The sequence below is a fragment of the Lygodium microphyllum genome, chromosome 23, assembly GCF_053477565.2.
Source record: "Lygodium microphyllum isolate KBCC chromosome 23, Lygodium_microphyllum_v1.1.10, whole genome shotgun sequence".
In the NCBI taxonomy this organism is placed as follows: domain Eukaryota; kingdom Viridiplantae; phylum Streptophyta; class Polypodiopsida; order Schizaeales; family Lygodiaceae; genus Lygodium; species Lygodium microphyllum.
In genome coordinates this window covers 69434685-69457590 of record NC_141157.1, presented here as the reverse complement: position 1 = coordinate 69457590, position 22906 = coordinate 69434685, and the positions used below count along the sequence as shown (strand labels likewise).

At 40.5% G+C, this 22906-nt stretch overlaps 1 protein-coding gene across 2 annotated transcripts in view; it reads left to right on the top strand.

Annotated features, from left to right (window-relative positions):
- LOC148016305 (ARM repeat superfamily protein) overlaps positions 1-22906 on the top strand; it is a 178421-nt gene that overhangs the window by 77393 nt on the left and 78122 nt on the right. For both annotated transcript variants that reach the window (XM_087664734.1, XM_087664735.1), the window contains 8 exons: positions 3762-3823; positions 4050-4106; positions 10809-10926; positions 11136-11270; positions 12555-12635; positions 14982-15095; positions 19239-19318; positions 19472-19607. In XM_087664734.1, the coding sequence (XP_087520860.1) occupies positions 3762-3823; positions 4050-4106; positions 10809-10926; positions 11136-11270; positions 12555-12635; positions 14982-15095; positions 19239-19318; positions 19472-19607 (783 nt within the window). The remainder of the gene's footprint in view (positions 1-3761; positions 3824-4049; positions 4107-10808; positions 10927-11135; positions 11271-12554; positions 12636-14981; positions 15096-19238; positions 19319-19471; positions 19608-22906) is intronic.

Genomic DNA, 22906 nt, shown 5'->3' with positions numbered 1-22906 from the left:
AGAACCTGGGGGGGCCTGTCGGTGCTCCATCATGGTGCGCGCCATCTCGATCACACTGCGGTTCTTCCGTTCGAGAATACCATTTTCTTGTGGAGTATTCGTATTGGCAAACTCCTGGTGAATTCCTCTATCTGCACAAAACCGAGCAAATTCATTAGAGACAAATTTACCTCCCTTGTCGGATCGCAAGGTCTTCAACTTCCAGCCTGATCGGTTCTCCTCAAAGAGAAGCCAATCCTTGAAGTGCGAGAAAGCTTCTGATTTTAGTGCCAAAAAGTAGGCCCATGTCATCCTGCTATAGTCATCCACGATCAGCATGAAGTACGAGCTCCCACGCAGGGACTCATTCCTCATAGGGCCACATAGATCCGTAGATACTAACTCCATCGGTGAAGTAGACCGCCGCGAAGCGGTGTGGGGAATGGCATCCCTATGCTGCTTCCCCCTTATGCAGGAGACACATGGCTGCTGGCTCACCACTATATCCGGCAAGCCTCGAACAAGCTGTCCCCGTGACGCCTTCCGAAGATAGTCATAGTTCAGGTGACCAAACCTAGCATGCCATAATTCAGACTGTGACTGTGAGGTAAGAAGAAGAGTGGAGAGGGCAGTGGAAGACTTCAGTTTGTAAATGCCGTTCTCCTCATATCCAGATGATAGAACCTTCCTCGATTCACGATCAAGGACTCGCACTGTAGAACTGTCAAACTCCACCAGAAGACCAAGGGAGCAAATCTTATGGACTGAAAGGAGATGGTACCCCAATCCTGGTACATGCAAAACCTCTGAGGTATGGGTGCCACCTCGTTCATCCGGAATAAGCTGCATCTTACCCCGACCTGCAATAGAAACGGAAGAGCTGTCTCCAATGAGAACCTGCCCACGCGATGGTCGCAGCTGGGCAACACCATCTGATGAAGGAGTCATGTGCCGTGAGGCACCACTATCAATAATCCACTCTCGAGATTGGGGAGCCGCCATCGCAGCATCAGAAGCATTCGGTGAAGCGTCCTCAATGACAACTAAATGTAGAAATGCAGCTGATGAGGGTGCAGCCACCGCTCCAGAATCCTTGGTTTCCTTCTTCTTGGTGTCCTTCGAGTCTTTGTCAGGGCAATCCTTCTTCCAATGGCCAGTCTTTCCACAAATATGGCATGTGGAGTCTTTGTCCTTGTCCTTCTCCTTGTCCTTCTTGGACTTGTTATCCCCCTTCTTCTTCTTTTGGTCCTTCCCCTTCTTCTGAGAGGTTTGACCTGTCAACGCCTCCGTCTTGGAAGCATTCTGTCCCTTTAGCTGTTCCTCTTGGTCCAAGACCATAGGAACCAACTCTTCCCACCGAAGAGTAGACTCTCGCCCCGAAGCAATAAGGGCAGAGTAAAATGTACTTAATCGTGGCGGCAACTGGGACAAAAGTGTGATCGCCATGTCTTCGGAGGAGATCGGCTTCCCCGCATTCTGAACCTGCATCTGTAGCTGCCTTAGCTTGTTAATGTGTTCCCTTAGCGAAGAAGACTTATTGACGGACAAGGTCCGCATCTGTACCTCCAAAGAAACCCTCTTCATCAGGGTCATCCGATTGTACATTTGATCAAGCTCCAGCCATATCTCACGAGCCACCGTCAGGTGCTCGATGTGAGCGATCACGGCTGTAGTGCATGATAGAAAGAGAAAGGATCGAATCCTGGCATTCAGTTTGTCCCAATGAGATTGGGCCCTGGCCAACTCCGCACGAGCATCGGAAGAGAGTTTGGACTCATCTCTTACCGAAGGCCGGTCAATATCTTCCTGTACCAACTCCGCCAAATCATAGGACTCCAGAATGGCCAACATCATAACGCGCCAGATGCGGTAGTTGTCGCCGTCGAGCTTCTGATCTGTAGGAAGAGCCGGTAAGACAGGCACCTTCCGGTCCATAATCGCCTGGAACTCCAAGTCCATATCTGTAGACATCTTCACCTGCAATGCCTTCTCAAACGCAAAAGCAGCCCCCTCTGACTGGGTAAACTCAGCCTGCTAAGGCTCTTCCGCGTCCCGAAGCTTCTTCACCCGCCGGAGGCGATGAAAAAGCAAAACCTGCACTTTTAGGTTGAAAACTCAAACTTTCTCCGCGTCAAACAGCAGTAAACAGCAGCAAATCCACCACCTGTACTCCTTTCCTGTGCGCCCACACTCGTTTCAGCCTTGTTCCAAGGCGCAGCCCTCCTGTCTGCCCTTAAACGCAAAAAACGCAAATTTGTGTCGCGATGGAAACTCCTCTTCAGGTTGATTCTGCGCTCAGTCAGCCCTCAAACACTGCTCTGATACCATGTCAGAGTGCAGCGGTGCGGAAGCGTAGGACTGAGAGAGAGAGAACGCAGAGAGAGAAGGGAGAGAAAGAGACAGTGTACACTGAAGATCTGCTGTATAAAGAATGCTGAATACAAAGATATACACGGGCGCAGTGCGCTGGACTGCGTGTCTCCACCTCGACGATGCGACCTGCTGTCCACCTCGAAGTCTGCTGCAGTCTGCACTGTCTGCTGTCTGAAATCTGTGAACAGAGACAGAAATCTGCACGGCACCGGTCTGTAATCTGCGACAGAGAATAGTGGCCAGACTGCTGAAAACGTCAGCAATAAATAGGCGAAAAATCACCTAGAACAGGGCTCAAAACTGGGGCGCAGCCTGATAAAAGTGGCTGCAGGCAGTCGGACTGCCACGTGGCAGTCCGACTGCACAGTCTGACTGTGCAGCTGCCTAAAAACAGGCTATGAACTCTAACAGAAGAATGGTGCATCTCTTAACAAGTGAATGCTTTGTCATGAAACACCAAACTAAAGGCTCTCCTCCATACCTTCGAGCCCTAGGGCAGTCCCAAATGTAGTGTCTCGACTCTCTGTGCATCCTTTGGCTCTCTGGATCGAACATGAGGGACAAGGTAGAACTCCCCGCATCTAACACAAGGGACAGGGTCTCTACCTTAATCAAGTCAAGTACCAACTGTTAGGCTTCTTTATGCTAATAACCACAGTTTCATTTGATTAAAAAGAAAAATCTGCACATTGTTACAGGTTAAATAACAACATTGGGCTAGTGAGGCATATCCTACTTCTGGATGATTACAAGAGCAGAACTACTGATCCCTTAATCATTTGGAATAGTTGGAGGAGTTCGGAGCCATTGCATGAAGCAACCAGCTCAGGGCCAGATTACAGTAGTGCATGCTCAAAAGCAAAATTTCAGCTGAACTGCAACATTCAGGTGCAATGGAACAATGAGGGCCCACCATAAGTGTTTGAGCCTAAATGCAAAAGGTGAGGGCAAAGGGGCAGAACATTGCTGACCCCAATGATTTAACTGTTGTCAACTGTCACCGGTGAGATTTTCGCTTTCTAATTTGCTTGTGTGTAGTGTAAAGACTGCTGGTGAGCTGAAATATTTCGCTTTATAATATACCAAATGACATTGACGACTGGTGGCTGTCAGGAATTAACCCCAGACTTTCTGCTGATCTGAGCTGGGGAATTCTTAGATATCTTGAGTAGTCTTGCATGTTTTCCTTTAACACGCCATGTGTAGATAGTGACTGCAGGCTCTGTGGTGAACATCTTTTAGACAGACCATTATTCATACATTATATTGCGTGTTGCTGCTGACTAGGAGGAGCTCTATCTTTTACTTAACTGTGGCTATACTATAAAATACGAACTTTCAATGTGGACTGCAAATTTTATGGTTCATGTTGTGGTTAGGAAATTGTCTAATGATGAATCCACTTGCAGGCACCGATGCTGATTGCTGAAGGCACAGCTGAAGCTTTAAATCTTACAGATGCACTTCTAAGGTTGTAAAGAACAACCACTTTTCTTTCATTTGTTTTCCTTCTTCCAGGTTTGAATTTCAATGCTGTTATTCAAATTTGCTAGCTCACTAATAGTGCAAACATATTTAAGCAGCAAAGGTTACTTTTGATTTCTAATGACCTTGTTTTCAGCTTGCATTTTCTGTTGGTATCAACATTTCTTGTGATATTTATGTATGCTCTTACCTTTAGGTTTCAACTTTTGCAGATGCGTAGCATATCAAAGTCAGGACTGGGAAATAGCGGACTCGACCTTAACTTTCTGGTATGCATCATTGTCATCATATGCCGGTCAAAATCTGCTCTTCTGATGATATGTTTGCCACTCAATGATTTTTTCAGATGTTGATTCAAATCCGACCATATTGTCATGATTTCTTACACTATAAAAGGTGCTTAAAAGGTGTTTGTTATTACTATTTATGAAGGACTCTGTGTTTATATCTTCGAGCTGGTATTACGTGTCAAAAAGGGTAGATTTTGGCTGTGTAGAGGAATTTTGTCAAAGTTCTTCTTTCTCAGTGGAGTGCTAATTTTTAACATTTAAGAGAATATGACACCTTTCTATTCACTACTGGAAACTTGCTAACAAAGCAGGGTTGCTAGATTTGGTGGTTATTATATATGTGGAAGTACTGTTTATATTCCTTGTAGCAGGTGTTGTATTGAAATTGGATATGCTTCAAGATTATATATCAGAAGCATCTTGCTTTGTAATGTCTCCCAACTATGTGTACTCTATCAGGTGCAAAAAAGACTTTATGAAGGAATGAAAACATGTGCATGTTCAAGAGAAAAGGACTTTTCCAAGGTCTGCTAATGTTATATCATGTAGATTGGATGAAGTGGGATTGGAATAACTGCTCAAGTTTCCAAGGACAAAGAAAGATTGGAATAAGTGTTCAAGTTTCAAGCTTGTGATAGATACATATGGCTGACATATGTAGAACATTCTATATGCATGATTAATACATAGTAAAATAAGTAAATACATGTTGCGGGCGAAAGTTTTGTGCAGACACAAGTTATGTTTAACAGCATTGCGTACAATGCTTGTCACGGGGATGTGAAATTTTGAGATGCTTTAATCTTGCCGATGATGCAGATGGCAGTTATTTCATGGTAAAAGGCCAAGGACCCCGAGCATGCAGTGGGTGTCAAAAGCAGAAGTTGTAATAAGTTATGCTTGACAGGTACTAGGTAGTACCCAATGTCAGATTTGGGCCTAGATCAATTTATTGGCCACTAATGTCAACGTGGTGACATTAGAGACTAGGCATTAATCAACTAATTAATGCCGGGTTAAGGGTCAATAACTGCATAGGGATACTTGGAAGACAAATTCGTGTAGCCAATTTAATTATTGGTTGGTCAAATTGATTTTTTGAGCATTAGAATAATTATTAAATTAATTTTTAAAATTAAAAATTAATTTAATAAGATAAATAATGTTGAAAAATAAGATTAGAAGGTTGTTGCATGGCAAAACTTACCCATGTAAGTGGGAAAAACGTTTTTAGGGGTTAGTGGAAGTCTATTCTAGCCATTGTGAGAGAGAAAGAGGTTGTTAAAGAGCAAGGAGATATTGTTGATATGATTTGCGGCCACCATGGACTAGTTCTATAGCAAGTGATAGCAATTTTGAGTCCTCAAGGAGCACGTGACAGCAGCGCAAGGTCCTTCTCGTGCAAGTGATAGGAGCTGACAAGAGGGGGCAACAGTCTTTCTAATGGTCCTAAGCTACAGGTGATAGCTTTTATGGTTGTTTGTAGAGAGCAGTAGTAGCTTTTTAGCGTTCCTTGCAATGAAACTTTGAAATTTCTCTCTCTATAGCATTCTCTCTTATCCCCTAGCTATTTCTCATCTTATCTCAATATTTTCTTGTAGTTTGAGTCATCAGAGAAGGATATTTCAGTGAATTTGTGTTGTGAATCCTAATTTAACAGCAAAAATTAGGGTTTTGATAACTGCCTCGGGATGTGTACTCAGAATTGAGGCCCTAGAACTTGAATTCTTAGAGCTGATATTGAGGGATTTCAGGGAGACTCAAGAGGCCAACCAGCCAATATTAGGTTTGGGGCTGAATTTGTATTTCAAGGAGCAATGTGAAGGCTAGTCCCGAATCAAATCAAGGGGCAAATTGGTTTGGAGACTTGCGAGTCAGTTTCGACAGTGAGAGGCACTTGGATTAGTGGAGAAGGTCAAAGGATCTCAGTTGTACTCCATCCATTTGCAATATAAGTTAAAGAAATACCGAAAGTGGCACTAGTTTTGGGACCAATAGGGTGTCCAATGTCCAAGATTAAAGTGGTAATGTGTGCATTTTCAATTTTGTGAATTTGTTAATTGCTGTAATTAAGTGCTTAATCGAGTTTCATCACCGTCTTCAAGAAGGAAGGATGGTTTTAATGTCCCTTGGTTAGAAGCTTGAGGCTCGGTAGCATTTGCTTCATAGTTTTTCAAAAGGGCGTTTGAGACCTTTGGAATGGCCTTTCTGACAACTGGAACATCTGAAACATATTAGAATCGAAATCATGCTTGGGATCCCCCTTTTTTTTTGAGTTTTCGGGGGAAAAAATGTTTTGTTTTGTTTCTCGGGGCTGCAAGAGAGGGGGGGAGAGGCTTGAACTCTACCCTTCTATGTTTTTCGTTTTTGGTTGACAACCGAGGTGTTTTAGTTTTAGCTTTCATTTACAGCCTTCAAATTCTACTTTTGTGCATGCTTATTTCTCTTATTAAAACCATCTACAATGAGAGGATTCATGAAATCACACACAAGATTTGTCTAACTAACTAACTATATATACACAAATATATATAAACAAAGATAACTGTGTGGAGTGTGCGAGTGTAGTAGTACACCCACACACACCCACACACACACATAGACACCCCATACACTTGTACAATGTACTATATATATATATATATATATATATATAGATAAAGTTCTTGTTTCTTTTCGTCGTTTTGGAATAGGGGTGATGTTTTGTTTGGTGACTCCAAAAGGTCTTTGTATTTACCGGTTTTTGAAACTCCAAACGACTATGATTTTTGTCCACTTGTGGTACCTATTCTTGATCTAGTTTAGAGAAGTAAACTTTTGTCAAAGTGCTATGTGAAGAATCAACTAAAACCCAAGGATGGCTTTGTGGACAAGTGTTATTGGGCATGGTCCTTTAGGTATAATTTGTCTAGAGACATATACCAAGTAGATAAAATTAACTATTTTGGCTATGAGATGGTCTCTCTCATGCACCCAAGTGTGCATAATGACACCATCACAACTTTTTGAAAAGGTGAAGAATATTTGAATTTTCAGAAGCTTGGATACTTCCTTGCCATTAGTGTCCCATTGGCTAGGAGACAAAGCCGTTGTGACCCATTGAGAAAACTGACATTGTCCATGTAGTATCATTATACCCACCGCTAGTAGCAACCAATGGATTTGCTCTTATAGGGGGAGAAAATATGATTGAGGAGAAGCTTTGTGGGAAACATGAAGGAACTTTAATTTGCAGAGAGCATGGAGGTAGATTGGGTGTGAAGGAGACTTGACTTGTAGCATTCCCACTTGTTGTTGAGATACTTTGTGCTTAGGAGCCACCATATTTAGAACTAGGAGGACGATGTGAGGGTGTAGAAGGGGAAACACCAACTCTTGAAGTGAGGAGAGTCATGGTGAAATCTCATTCAACTATATTTGCTTAAGAAGGGAACATTGACTAAAGGCAAGGAGAGTGTGAGTACATCTCATCCAACTTAACTTTATGAGAATAAGTCAAAATCCATAACTAATCCACTTGTTTGGAAAAGCGAGGAGACTGTGAGTGCATATCATCCAACTGAACTTTATGAGAATAAATCAAAATCCATAACTAATCCACTTGCTTGGGAAAAGTGTGGTAATTCAAGAACTGCACCACCATGGTACAAAACTTATCAAGGTGCATTCCACTTGACAATTACAATCCTCTTAAAATTGATACATTCTTGAAACAATCTAGTTTTTTTGCTTAACCACGGAAAATAATCCATAACTAGTCCACTTGCTTGGGAAAAGTTTGGTAATTCAAGAACTACACCGCCATGGTACAAAACTTATCAAGGTGCATTCCACTTGACAATTGAAACCCTCTTGAAATTGATACATCCTTGAAACAATCTAGTTCTTTTGCCTGACCAGTGAAAATGAAGTGGATGGGACCTTGAAACTCCAAGCCTAAGTACCCTTGCATAGCTAGGTTGTGAATATGATGGAACTTGGAGTCCTTCACCATCAGTTGTCATAGAAATTGTGACATTAGATAGAGGCCATTAGGTTGTACCTGGCCTTGAGCTATCATTTGACTAGTCACATCATCTAAGATCTAAGCTATGGTCTTAGGAAAGAATACAACTCTCTCAAGATCGTATATGAATAAGAGATCGATCCCTAACTAGGCACACAATATACATTGTCTGCTATAGCAAAACCTAAGCCATGGTTAATGTTGAACTTAATTGTGCCAAGGCCTTAGAACTTGGCCAAGGATTTATTCCATATTCTCACAAGTGACACTAGACAACCCCCCACCATTGACTCCCATAGATGAAGATGTTAGGACGGGGAGACGTACGATGTGTGGCTCTACTCTCCATGATCAACTTGGCTTGATGGTTGTATGGAAGAGTGCCTAGTTGATGATGTTTGATGAACAAGTCTACTCGTCTGATCCGTCTTGTCTTGTATGACTCGTTTGATCACATTAGATGGTGTCTGATGAAAACTGTCCGACTATTTCAAAGTGCGTGTTTGTGACCATTTGGGGTCACTTTTGGGGTAAATTGTAGGTGTTGTTGAGGCTTCCTCTCCACAACACAATTGTACATACCCCTCTCTCCGTCTCTTTCTCCCCTTGCCTCCCCCTTTTAGTAATATACTTTCTTGCTCTCTTTCCCTCTCTAATTTCAAATTCAAATTTCAAGCTCAACTTTCAGGCTCTTTATGCTCAAACTCTTCTCAAGCTCTCTAATCCCTCTCTCTTAAGCTCTAGTTCACCATATCTCCACCCTATCTTCACTTTGAAGCTCTCCTATTCTCTTTATCCTCAAGCTCTCAATATGTAAACTCCCGGTATAAAGTCTCTAAATGTATAAATTGTATTATTTCGAGTCGCAACATTAAGTATGGGCATTAAAATTATATGTACAATATTTTTTCATCGGACGTAGGTCCAAGATTTATTAGTTTGATTAATACCGTACTAGTATCAGATGGTACTAATTGGATGCCATTGGACGTGACAACGTTGGAAGAGTGCGTTGGGTTTCTATATAGGCAGAGTTATCGAGAGTCATCTTGTAGATATTGGCCAAACTCTCATCCTTGTTTGCATCTAAGAAGACAAGGTGGGCTTCTGGATCCAAGTCTATTGATGGTCTTGTAGATGATAACCACTCAAGATGATAGCCTCTTTGAGCATCATACTAATATCTTTAGGCAGATCCATGAACTCTATATTTAGAGTGACTTTTAGTAAGTCCATTTAAATTGATCGCCTATCCTTTGACCCTTTGGTCAATATCGTGGTGCACTAATGTAGGCTATCTCTTGAACCTTTAACCTTGTCAACGCCTTAGCATACTAGTCGGCTGCTTGCTATTAGCACTATGGTTCAACTATCCTACAGACTGTGTTTGCTCAGGACCATTGCTTTGACATTACTTCCCCCTTTTGAATGAGTTTTTGTTCTGTAAAACAAAAGTGAGAAATCTCTTTGTTAGTATATTAATTGCTACCATATTTCGGTAGTGATGTGTGTAAACACACTTGGGATTGTCGAGGCACATTTTTCCCTCTTCAACCTTGTATATATGTCTATTCGCTTTTAGGGCATACTTCTATCTATGCCAATTTACTTTTAGGGCATACTTAGTCTTGTAAATCTTCTCCTTTGAGTTGTAGTCTCTAAATGCCCTTTGAGTTATGCTCTATCCAACTTCCTTTTCTCCTAGCTGTAGACTTGCATTCATGCAATCCTAAATCCAACAATTGGTATTAGAGCGGGCTTTGGCCTCTTAGGCAGAGTTAGCGACATCCTCTACTTGATTTCCTCAGATTTGGACGAGATTTGACGAGTATTCTGAAGTTGACATATATTGTAGGTGGCCCTTTAGGCTTGGCATCCTTAGATTTTCGATTCTGGTTTGTTTTGGCATGTGTTTGCACTACTTCCAATATTACGTAGACTATTTCATCCTTTTGCGCAGATTTTTGGCATCAATCAATTCTGCAGATAAGAGCCCTTACAATCTCCTTCATATTACCTACATAGTAGATGTTGTTTTTGTATGTATTTTCCTCTATACATGCAACTTTTATAGCAAGTACAATCAATGGCTATGGTTGGCAGCAATGATGTATTCCATATATTGACTATTGAGGACAAGTTGGATGGAATGAACTATCCATTGTGGGCTTATATGATGCGTCATGTATTGTTTGCAAATGGGCTTTGGAACATTGTACATGGAATTGAAAGACGTCATGTTGCTATTTTGGAAGTTGCAAGTGCAGAAGAAATGACATAAATAGATGTTGTTTGGAAGTAGGCAAAAAAGACTGAGATGAACTCCAATAGAATGGTGTTAGCCCCTGTCACAGGAATTTCCAATATTCTTGAGGCCTCTCTGCTTGGATACTGGGCAGACTTCTGTCGGAATTGTTTTACTCAGACATGTGCTACTAACATTGAGGTTTAAATATCCATATGCTGGTATTAACCCCCGGATTTTTGTCGAACTACTTATCTGATAAATGTTTTTGCTCTTAGGTTGGATGTGATTTCTCTGGTAATCCTATCAGATTTCATTCTTATGAAGTCTATCAAAGTAAATATGCTGGCTGGATAGTTTTCTAAGAACGAATTTGTATTAATATGAATTTTGATACGGTTTCATTTATGTTTTTGTTTGGTGAGAACAGGTGCTGCTTGGCTGAGTATGTGTTAGGTATGAACAGTGAAGCTCAACGGAAGAGGTCTCTGATCTCATTTGCACCAGTTTATACAGCCCTTCTGGATGCATTGTTTCTGCGAGCTGAGGTACATTTAATGAGAGTAACTACATTACAAGTTGTATGACTATGTGTATAGGCTTTGTGTAAGTACTTTACTAGGCCGTGGACATAGGTGTTTCTGTGCCAAAAGCTCTTGTAACTACCAACAGAAAGAAAGTGTACTTTGCAAGCATGCACTTTGAGGGTTTGCACACACATTTAGTTACAATCTCCTGAATTTTTATGATTTCTCAGGTGGCAGAATTTAGTGTAGATGAAGCTAATGGAGTAACCAACCTTCCAGACGGGCTTTCTCGTTTCCGCCGAAATCTAGAGGAACTGCTTACAGACATCTGCTACTTCTTAGGAAGAGAGCAATTTCTTGCAAAGGTATTGGTTCACTGACATGTCGATTGCACTTCAGTTGTTGAAAGTAAATTTGCAGTAAATTGACAGATTCTTCTGCAAATGTAAGTAGAAAATGATTATCTTTAGTTTAAATGGGGTGTTTTTGTTGCATCTCAAGAAATGCTTTCTGAATGTCTTGTCTTGTATAGAGGCATTTAATAAATATTTGATGTCACAGGTGAAAAGTCTGAGCCATTCCATGATAGCTTGCAGAGTCCTGAAGCCTTAAGTTCCTATGTGATCCATTTTTAGAGCTTACATAAGGTTTTTAAATTACAAGTACGGCTCAACGTAGGGAAACTTGAGTAAAATGTGTCACAACCTCTGTTCTTCAGGTTTGGAATCTCGTATTCATAGCAGTGATTTGTGAGCTAAAGCTGGGGAATCTTGAATCCTTTAAAGCATGAAAATTCAGGATACCATATAAGGTTGACTTACTCTGGTGAGGGTTATGAGTTGGCATGGAAGGTGCTTTCTTGGCAGGTGCTTTTTGTAAAGAGTTCACATCAGTGGCAATAGTAGAAAAAAGGACTTCCTGTTATGCGGCTGGTTGAGCTAGCTGCTGCTAGTTGTCAGGATTAGGCGCCCATCATCTTTTGGTTCTATCAAAATGATATCACAAATGATCAGTCCCTTATCCTGTTTCATTACAGATTGGGTGATTGCTGAGATCAAGATAAAAACAAGTCTGATTGATTAAATAGAATCCTCTTCTAGAGCCTACCATTGTTTCAAAAGTTCTAATAGAGATACAGTTCTCCATCCATTGGCTTATACTTGGGAAGATTTTCTGGCACATCAATTTGGTCCAATTGGGATCAGTGCTTTACAAGGAAGAAAATAGTTCTTCTACTGTCTTTAGGGTCCAAGTCAGGAACTCTCTAGAACGTTCTGAATAGAATTACTTCTTATGTGTGGCATGATGGAATATCTCTGATTTTTTCTACACTGATTTTGGAAAAGTCCTAAACCAGCAATGTGTAAAGTTGCTGAGATGCTAGTAATGTAACATGTCAAGGGAAAAGTCTGATGAATAGTAACTATGCCATTCACTTACATCTGCACCTGAACTCTATGTCTCTGCTTGAATATTGGGATTAGGCAGGGTGTTTTGATTTTCATGAAAAGCAAATTGCATCTATCATTTATTACAAACTTTGCAATTACAATGTTGTGTACTTTTTGAAGGCGAATTCTTGAAATTTCGTTCATACAAAGAGATCTTTTAGATACAAGAGCTGCAACATTAAAAATTTGGCTTCTCAGTTATTGGGTGGGACCTGGATTACATTGAAATCGACAATCCCATGGCAGATGGTGGAGGTCCGACTCTTTGCTTTAAACAATGTAAGTTTTTCCCTTTCCACTTGGCACTAATTCAAGGATGCTGTACGTGTTTGTTTGTGGGCTCATTGATGGAAATCTTGTCACATTCTGCATAACGGTTTTTAGAAGATCATGTGCTTATGTGGCTCAGTGATATCAAGTTTAGTTGACTTGTTTCATTCTGCATATCCGGTGTTTTAGCCTTGTATGCCAATGCAGCTGTGTTGTGACTAGCAGTATGATCCTTGTCAGTCAGTTGACCTGTCTAATCTGCCTGTGCACGAAAAAAATAGAAAAGTTGCAGATCCAAGAAATGCATCTGGATGTATAAAGGAAGCTGATGTAACAATTCTTCTTTCTCAATCCCTCAAGCAGATTCCTTTTCTTGTGATCATTGGTCTCATGAAAGCCTTATTTCTCTGCCGATGGATGTGACATGGTACCGAAGTACATATTAAAGTGAGGTCAAGAACTATCTAGAAATGTATTTGAATAGTACTTAATTGAGCCACCTTGATTGTTGGTTGGCCAGGACAGGGCAGGATTCTCTCTCTAAGTTTTTCAGTGATATGATTACCTGTTTGGAGGTCCTATGCTTTTGAGCTTGAATTCGATGTGCTAGAATAGGTCAAATGATCAAGGGATCAAGGTAGATGATGATTAGATATAGTTGATACCTTCATGAAGTTGTAACTTTAGTCGAATCTCAATGGAGCTCATGGAATGACAATCCTTTATAAGTACTTGATACAATGTAGTATGCTTAAAAACTAAGATAGGGGTAATTGAGTCAATTTCGGGGTATTTGGGGCAATTTGGAGCACTGACAGTTATTGGGGCCATTATAGGGACATTTGGGGGATTTGGGAAATTGTGGCATTTTTGGAGCATTGAGAGCAATTTGGGACATTCAGGACAATTTGAGCAATTTGTAGCATTGGCAGGCTAGGAAGGCAATTTGTAGTGATTTGGGGCATGCAGGGCATATTTGGAACATTTGGAGCACTTAAGAGTCGTGCCATCCTGCCCGTTCCCGTTCCTTGACCTTGGGCATTTGCCTCATCCAGGGGTTCCCGATCCCGATCCTGTTCCTGTTAACTATGAGGATAGTCCTTCATGACATGATCTTGTTGTCTCACAATAGTTGCTTTTATTTTCAGCTTCTTACTCATCCTTATTAGTCTTCTTTATCTGAATGTATTTGTGGATTTCTACTTAATAGTAGAAAAGGTACTGGTTCCTCTATCTTTATGACTAGCCACAAAAGCTTGATATGTAATGCACATAATGGATGTGTTTTTTCAAGGTTGTACTTCTTGTAGCAAAGCTGAATCCAACTTATCAAATAACAAAGCTTGGAGAAGAAGAAGTTTGAGAACTCACATAGCTTGGAGAAAAAGAAGCTCGAGAGCTCACAATGCAAAGTGTATGGAGAAATATGGATGCAGGAGATTTAGAAGAGGAAGTCTGCCCTAGAGTAAATGGGCATTTATACAAGCACCCCCACTCTGCTGCCTGGGGGTTTTTGGTTGGGGGGGGGGGGGGGTGCTCTTAGTGAGGGGAAAATAGTGCCCCAAAAGTCCTATGTGTGCTTTAGACATCATTGCCAGAGCATGGTAACAAATCTATAACATGTTCTAAAATGTTAATGATATTACCTTACATTTCAGAAGGCAGTTCTTCATGTGTTCTTTAAATAGGTTTGGCTGATATGCAATCAAATTCTGGTTTTTACCTGTACAACTTTTCTAACACATATAAACATGACATTTTGTGAACAAAGTAGTTTGTATCAATACTTAAATAATGTGTTTAAAAGATGATGTTGTTGGATCCTAACAGATTTGTTATGCCACTCAAGTTAGTCCAGTCAGCCTTAAGGGTAAGCATTTGGAAGATCCATCCAATCCCATGTGTCAATAGCAGAACACCATCCAATCCCATTTTGGCTTGCGAGACCATACATCTAGACCTACCAAATCCTTGCCCATATAGTACTAGCAGAACACCTCCTGCGTATGTTTAAATATAATTTGGCAGACTTGATAGGGAAATGAAAACATCAATAATGAAAAATTAAGGCATGCATTTAACGTGGAGACAACAGAAATACCATAGTAATAAACATTTTTCTTTTCAGAGAGAGAAAATTCTATTAATGACACCTTGGGGAAACACCACATTAATAAACACTCAAGTACATTTGTAAATGTCATCATTGTTGTGTGATGTTAATGAAGTGTTTACTAAATAGAAATCAATTTTAACTAATGTCGTTTGTAAAGGTGCACTCATGTTGAATAGGTTAGGTGATAGTCTTTGTTTGATATTATGCCATGGTTATGATTGTGTCACTTATGTTTTTAGGTGGCAGAGGTGGTCCTGGAGGATGAACGACCTTTTGATCTTTCAATAATTACACGTCTTATGATGGCTATGCACACAAATCATATGGATGCAGCATCTGCATTATTGCATTTGGTGAGAAACCTTGTATGATCTCAAGCTATGTGTATAGCTCTGCAATTTATTGGGAATGCTAGATATCACTTCATGATTAGCCTTTAAAGTGTGGTTCTTAGGGTTTCATGGGTAATTAAAGTTTTGTTCAAAACTCACTCGATAGCGTTTGTAACAACTTTTTGCATGTACAAATATGCGAGTCGACTCACTTGTGACCCCCATCATTGTGAAAATTTAGATGGTTTCTTTAGTATACCTTTCATTTCAGCAGCTGGCCACTTTTTGGTCTGTCAAAGCACTCTATTCATGCTGACGGTTTTTAACTGATATGCAGTTGCTTCATGTCATTGAGCCATGATTGGTTGAGTCACCTAAGCTTGTCTAGGGGGTGATCAGTTTTTCATCCATGCTATGATGTTGTTTGAACACAAAAAGCATTAAGTAGCTTACTAATTGAATAGTTCTACAGGATTTAAAGGCTAGATGAGCTGAACTCCTTCAAGAGTTTGACTACAAGTTGAGATCTAGAAAAGGGAATTATGGTGTTGTAGTAATTTCCCTTTGTTGAAAGCCATGATACATAAATTGAGTTTTAATTAGTTTACTAGTTGATCTGATTGAATTATTGAGAGGGAAATGGTAGGTTGAAATTTCATGTTCCAAAATATGGGAAATCATTGAAAAGGGTTCTACTTGTACGGGCATCCAATGAAAAAGGACATTTAAGATGTATTCAAGTCGAAAGTAGATGATATATTTACTTTACAAGGGTAGAAGAGATCATGTTTTGCAATGCTAAATTCTTTATGGGTGTAATGATGGTCCTAGTGCAGGACACCCAGGAGTTAACAAGACATATAGTTTTATTAAGAGATAGCTGTATTCTTGTGAAATAATAACAACTTCTTGGATTATGTAATCAAATGTAATAAATGTAAGGTCAATAAAGTTGAAGATTAACAGTAGGAGGACATCTTGATCCATTAGAAATTTCTTTTGGGAAATGGTAGAGTATCTCCATCCAGTTTATTCTTATGACCTATGCAATCGAATGTAATTGATGCCATGCCAATAAAAGTTGAAAGATTAAACATAGAACTTCTTCATCCATTAGAAATTCCTTTAGAGAAATGCAAGAGTATCTCTACGTCTCTATGGATTTTATTCTTAGGTTACTTGGAATAGAGAGGGCATGAATTTGTGTGGGTAATTGTAGACAAAATAGGTTTGTTCCAACCACATTTGGTGTTAAAACTTTGGAATTGGTTAGATTATTTGTAGAGATCTTATACTGCTTATATATCCTTTAAAGAAATATTATTTAAGATCTGAATAAACCTTTAAGTTGTCACATTTATAAAGCTGTGTTTAAGAAGTTGGATGGTAAGGTTAGTATGAGTATGACAGGTTATTCTTAAAGAGGGGGGTAAGTGGAAAGGGTTACCAGAATCCTAGGAGATATGCTACGAACATACATAAGTAAATGGCAAACTAGTCGCGGGAAGAGTATGTATTTATATTATATTGTATCGCCAAGCAGTCTTCCAATGGATATAGCCTATTTATGTTAATGTGTGGTTTTTGAGTTAGAGCTCATTATGTGATAGGTCTGCAAAAAGAAAAGGTTGAGATAACTATGCATATCATAGAGGACGCGAATGGAATGCTAAAACTTGCACAAGGTAGCATTAGACAGATGCAATATGGAGAGCCAGGGCCTATGCTTATTGTGCAGAAGACCTCTTGTTTTTTAGAAAGGAGAGCAAGTTTACCTAAGAGTGCTTGAACAATCTAAGAGCATGAACCTAGGACAAGATCTGACATTATCACTAGGGTATGGTGGTCCTTTCACATTACTTGAAAAGATAGGAGTACTAGATTACTAACTCCAATTACCAGCTAGTAATAATGTGCATCCGGTTTCTAATGTTAATAAGCTTAAGGTAAAATTTGGTGACATAGATAACTCTCATATCTAGGTATGAGATAGTGGAGCTCTTTGATAAACATTCACATCCACATGAGCTTGAGAGGATTTTAGATGTTGGTGATAGGCGAACAAGGAATACTATCTATTATGAGTACATAGCTCATTGGAAGGATTTTTCAGAGGAGAGCTCAAGATAGGAGCATTTAAGCACTATTTAAAGCCAGCTGCCAAATCTGGAGGTGGATCTTCTGATTTTTGTTGTGAAGGAGAAAAACATTTCTTAAAGGGAGGAAACATCAAGCCCATTACTATGACTTGACATGGGATCACCACCCAGAGTTGTGATAACTTGAGTATTATAGAGTATACATATGTCCAGTCTCATGTGGTTACGACAGATTACACATATTGATAAACATGTGTGAACATGGGCTAATGCCAGACAGTTTACGTGAATGGACCAATTAATGTGTGTGAAGGGGCTAAAGCCAAGTATTGGGTGATGTGGCAGACATGCACCTAACTTAGTAAGGACTAATGATGTTGGTGATAGGCGAACAAGGAATACTATCTATTATGAGTACATAGCTCATTGGAAGGATTTTTCAGAGGAGAGCTCAAGATAGGAGCATTTAAGCACTATTTAAAGCCAGCTGCCAAATCTGGAGGTGGATCTTCTGATTTTTGTTGTGAAGGAGAAAAACATTTCTTAAAGGGAGGAAACATCAAGCCCATTACTATGACTTGACATGGGATCACCACCCAGAGTTGTGATAACTTGAGTATTATAGAGTATACATATGTCCAGTCTCATGTGGTTATGACAGATTACACATATTGATAAACATGTGTGAACATGGGCTAATGCCAGACAGTTTACGTGAATGGACCAATTAATGTGTGTGAAGGGGCTAAAGCCAAGTATTGGGTGATGTGGCAGACATGCACCTAACTTAGTAAGGACTAATGATGTTGGTGATAGGCGAACAAGGAATACTATCTATTATGAGTACATAGCTCATTGGAAGGATTTTTCAGAGGAGAGCTCAAGACAGGAGCATTTAAGCACTATTTAAAGCCAGCTGCCAAATCTGGAGGTGGATCTTCTGATTTTTGTTGTGAAGGAGAAAAACATTTCTTAAAGGGAGGAAACATCAAGCCCATTACTATGACTTGACATGGGATCACCACCCAGAGTTGTGATAACTTGAGTATTATAGAGTATACATATGTCCAGTCTCATGTGGTTACGACAGATTACACATATTGATAAACATGTGTGAACATGGGCTAATGCCAGACAGTTTACGTGAATGGACCAATTAATGTGTGTGAAGGGGCTAAAGCCAAGTATTGGGTGATGTGGCAGACATGCACCTAACTTAGTAAGGACTAATAAATTAGTAATTAATCTGGGTTTTGCAAAGTTGGGTGGTTGACTTATGAGTCATTGGCATGATTCTCAAAACTGCCTTTGGATTTGAGACAATTTAGAGAAAAGGTTGTTGTAAGACTTGAAAAGCTTTAATGCCTTTACTGGGTGCATATTTGTAATTCCATTTGCTTTAATGGCTTGCACTATGCAACATGGGTCTTGGAGATTTGTATGCATCTAGTTTTGATGGTGACCTTTTTTTCTGAGAAAAGAAAATTCTAGTAATAATACCCTGGAGAAAGTCTCCCTGAGGTAAAATACAAAGAGCAAGGAACTTTATAAAGAGTGTCTAAGTACCTCACAAATACAATGGTTGTGTGAACAACTGGGGGTGGGCTATAATGCCAGACCACCTGAGGGGGCAGTATAGAAAAGGTATTGAAGAAACATTCAGAAAGCCTTTGGAGAAAAAGGAATCCGTATAGCTTTATGATGCTTAATGAAGGAATTATGTATTAAGAAACTTCAGAAATGCATATACAGTCTTTCAGAAGCAATATAATCTCACATTTTACATGTTAATCTCTAGGTTTGTTTCTGCAAGTATTGTATAGTGGTAAAGAATAAGTGGCATGTCCTTTAAGATTTGAAAGATCTTTTCATATTTTGAATGGGCTCTGCAGTGGTGTTTTAAAAAATTAAAAATTATGTTATCTTTTATTGAGTCAGTTTACAGCTCTGTACCTCTCCTAAGGATAAGTAAGCTTCTTCAGAGGAATAACTTGCATTCTGTTTGCCAAGTGATAGCCTGTCCCATGATGTTCAAGGTTTTGAACTAGGTAATCAAAATCATCAGGTGCACAAATCTGCAGCAGAAGTTGCAGGGTCGTTTTCAAAGCTCCTTTGTCCAAATTCATCCGCCTTTCTACCTGTACTGTGAGTAACATGTTTTCAGATTTAACATAGGTTGTTCATCTCGTGGTACACTGAACCATTTAATCATGTAACTGCAAAGTTTCTTTGAACCTTGTCTTAATATAAGCTGTTTTCAAATGTCACTCGTGGAAAAACTGATCATTGTGTGGTCAGTTCTTTCCTTGCCTTAGGTCTGCAGATACCTGGTGCTTCAAGCAGTTGTGCAATGGCTTTGCGAAAGATTTGTGAGGAAGGTCCTGGAATTGCGAATGCAGCTGGTAATCTTGAAGGTCTCCTATGGATTGGGGAGGTGAAAATCTTTCACTTTTAGCCCAGTTTCTATCATAAAAGCCTCTTGTCAGGACTCAGCATTCATCATGGATGAGACCCTGTTAGTTAGGAGTATAAGCTTGAAACAACACGAAATGGCTCAGGCTGTGCTTGTTTTGTAAAGTATGAGATGAGCATACATGGGAGTGATAACTTCATTCAATGTTTGCAAAATAACTTCCATACTGGAAAATAACTTCCGTGATGCAGTTGTACTTTGTTTTTCTGAGCTATTAGACATGGGCATCTTTTACAATAGATTATGTTTTAACTGCGAATGTTATTAAAGCAAGCTACTTGAGTGTCCCTTTGTTCCATGCTCCATGCTGGGTGACCTTCTGTTACAGCTGTTTTACTCACTCTTGGACTCCCCATAGCTCATTTGCACTCATCTTGCATAGATGTTTTAAATCATAAACTGAATGATGTATTTTCACAATAGCATCCTCACCTTGGTATTGCTCTATCTTTTCAATCACCCATTTTTATCTTCCACCATTTTATTTATTACTCCTTTGGACTGATGCGTGAGCAGTAGCACCACCACAGACCAGAGGAGCGTAGGCATCCCCCTACGTCTCTCCCACACCCTACACAACCCACCCCGTCACCCAACTGCATAGCCCCCCCGACTTGATGCACCATCATCTCTCAAGAAACATGATGGGATGGTTTGAACTCATACCATATTAGAGAGATAGTAGGGTTTGCGAGGAGAAACACAGTACGACAAACACTGAGAGAAGAGAACTCACAAACTCAAAAGCTTGAAGATGACTGCACTGTCCCGGCTGATCAGGTGCATGTAGGCAATCTGCATAGTGAAGGGAGTGAAACACAGTCCTCTGGGCAGTAGGGTATCGAAGGTAAATGCTGAAGAAGGACAATTGTAGAGGGAGCAGAATGCAGTCCTTGGATGTTGTTGGAGTGAGAAGAAGAAGATCACCAGCAACCATGAGCTCTGGTTGATGTAGCATAGCAGAGCAGCCTGCGGTAGGCTGAATGCAGAAGTAGAGGGCCTCTCAGCAGCAAAACATGGCATGGAGAGGCAGCAGACTGCTTTTCAGAGCTGAGATGGATGCCGGAAAGGGGCTGAGCAGAAAAATGCAAATGCTGTTATGGAAAATGCAGCTCCAGGAGCAGGGTGGCCTGTCCAGACAGCAAACACAAATGTGGGCTTCAGGAGGAGATGAAGATGCAGATGTGGATGATGTGGACGCAGGTGGGCAGCAGTCCTGGGCAGTGTGGTAGGCTGGGCAACAGCTCCAGGAACATTGGGTGGCAGCTAGGCAGCTCTAGATGGCAGCACTCGAACCACTCTAGAAAGTAGCATCCGTGAAGCGCAACTAGATGGACAAGGAAGAGTCAATTTGATGGAAGAAGATGACTGAAGGTGTGGGAGAGAATGAATGAGAGTGTATGTAATGGGGGGAGTTAGTGCCATATTTGTAGGCATAGACAATCTTTAGTCGCGCCCCAGAATGTGGGCACCTAGCCCTTTCTGGGGTTATAAATGTGAAATTGGAATGAAGTAACGAAAAGAAATGCAATCGGTTTCTCAACACCCCCTCTTAAGGCCCAAAAAGGAGCCATAAGAGAGCACTTTCTTCTCTCTTTGCTGTTCACTTGTTCACCGTGAGTGTGTCGCTGAATCCTAACCTAATAGTGGTAGCAGAGCATAACTCTTCTTAGCCAGCACTGCAGCCACCATTGCCATTGAGCCACATCCTAGTCCACTCTCCAGCAACATGCTTCAGTCCCATCAAATCTCACCTGTGGCTCGTGACATTTACTTGCGTGTGTTCACCTACTCCTTGTGCTGCCTTGTCTCGATAGCTCGTGCACCACTAGCTTGCATGTCTCACATTTGCTGCTCATGCATGATAGGTTTTGCTTCACCCACGGTTTGCCTGGCCATGTCTTAACTGCTTCAAGCGTTGTTGGTCCACCCATGACAGGTTTGCGCTGAGCCGATAGGCTGATTCGCTAACATGGCATGCGTTTGCTTGTGCTGACCAGCCATGCTGCTGCCGGATAGGTCCGTCTCACCATGTGCAGCCTGTCCATGTCGTAGACAGCGTGACATCTTGCGTTTTTTAAATTCCTCAGTCTCGGCCACATCGAAATCAGCTGACAATAAAAAACATTAAAATATTCATGCTCGCAAGCCTTAATCAGCATTTATGCACATAAAATAACTCGTCTTCACATGCGTGCTTCTAAGAGGCATAAAATTTGGGGTCTTCCAATAAGCATCAACTTCCCCCAAATTCCTTTCAAAATTTGGGGCTTCTACCTGAAAATCTCAAATCTCACAAAAATTTTGGGGATTTTTCATTCGGTGCTCACAAATTGCTTATTTATGTGCCCAAAATCTGTATCAATATTTGCTTGTCTACTTGATACTTATAAGAGTTTTGCCACTACAATTTGCTTACTTGCAATTTGACATGTCGAGGCATATACTATACGTCAGTGTCATTGTTATTGCAAGAAGAGAAATCAAGGGTGAATCGCTCTAAGATCCGTATGGACAATCAAGCATTTGCAGCCAGCCATAGAAGCAAAGGGAAGTCATAGCAGCCCTCAAACTCAAAGGGTAAAGGCAAACCCGCTTTTGCAAACTCTTTAAGCAGCAAGGATGATAATGCTAAGAAAAAGAGATGCAATTATTGCATAAAGAAAAGGGCACGTTATTGAAGAATGCAGAAAGAAGATGGCAAGTGAAAAGAGAAAATAATTGGGCATGATCGTCTCTTTACATTATGCTTGGTAGAATGAATATTGGATAGCAGCTATGCAATTACAAATGGACTCTATTCATAAAAATGGCACATGGGAGTTATGTGACTTGCATGTTGGCAAGCATGCTATAGGCATGAAGTGGATTTACAAATCAAAAGGTAAATGTGATGGTAGCATCAATTGTTACAAGGCACATCTTGTTGCCAAAGGATATGCCCAACAACACAGGATTGACCATGATGAGATGTTTGCACCCACGTCATGTATGACCACCATTGACACTGTCATTGCTTTTGCTGCTCATTATGATTGGCATGCGCATCAGTTGGATGTGAAGAATGCTTTTTTGAATGGTGATTTTCACGAGGAGGTTGATGTCAGTGAATCTCTTGCCTTTATTCAGAAAGGTTAAAAGTCAAGTGTGCCATTTGCATAAGGCCCTCTATGGTTTAAAGGAGACAGGTAGGGCATGGTATGAAAAGATATATGCATACTCTTTGCTTCAGTAATTCACACACTCAAAGCACACTTTTT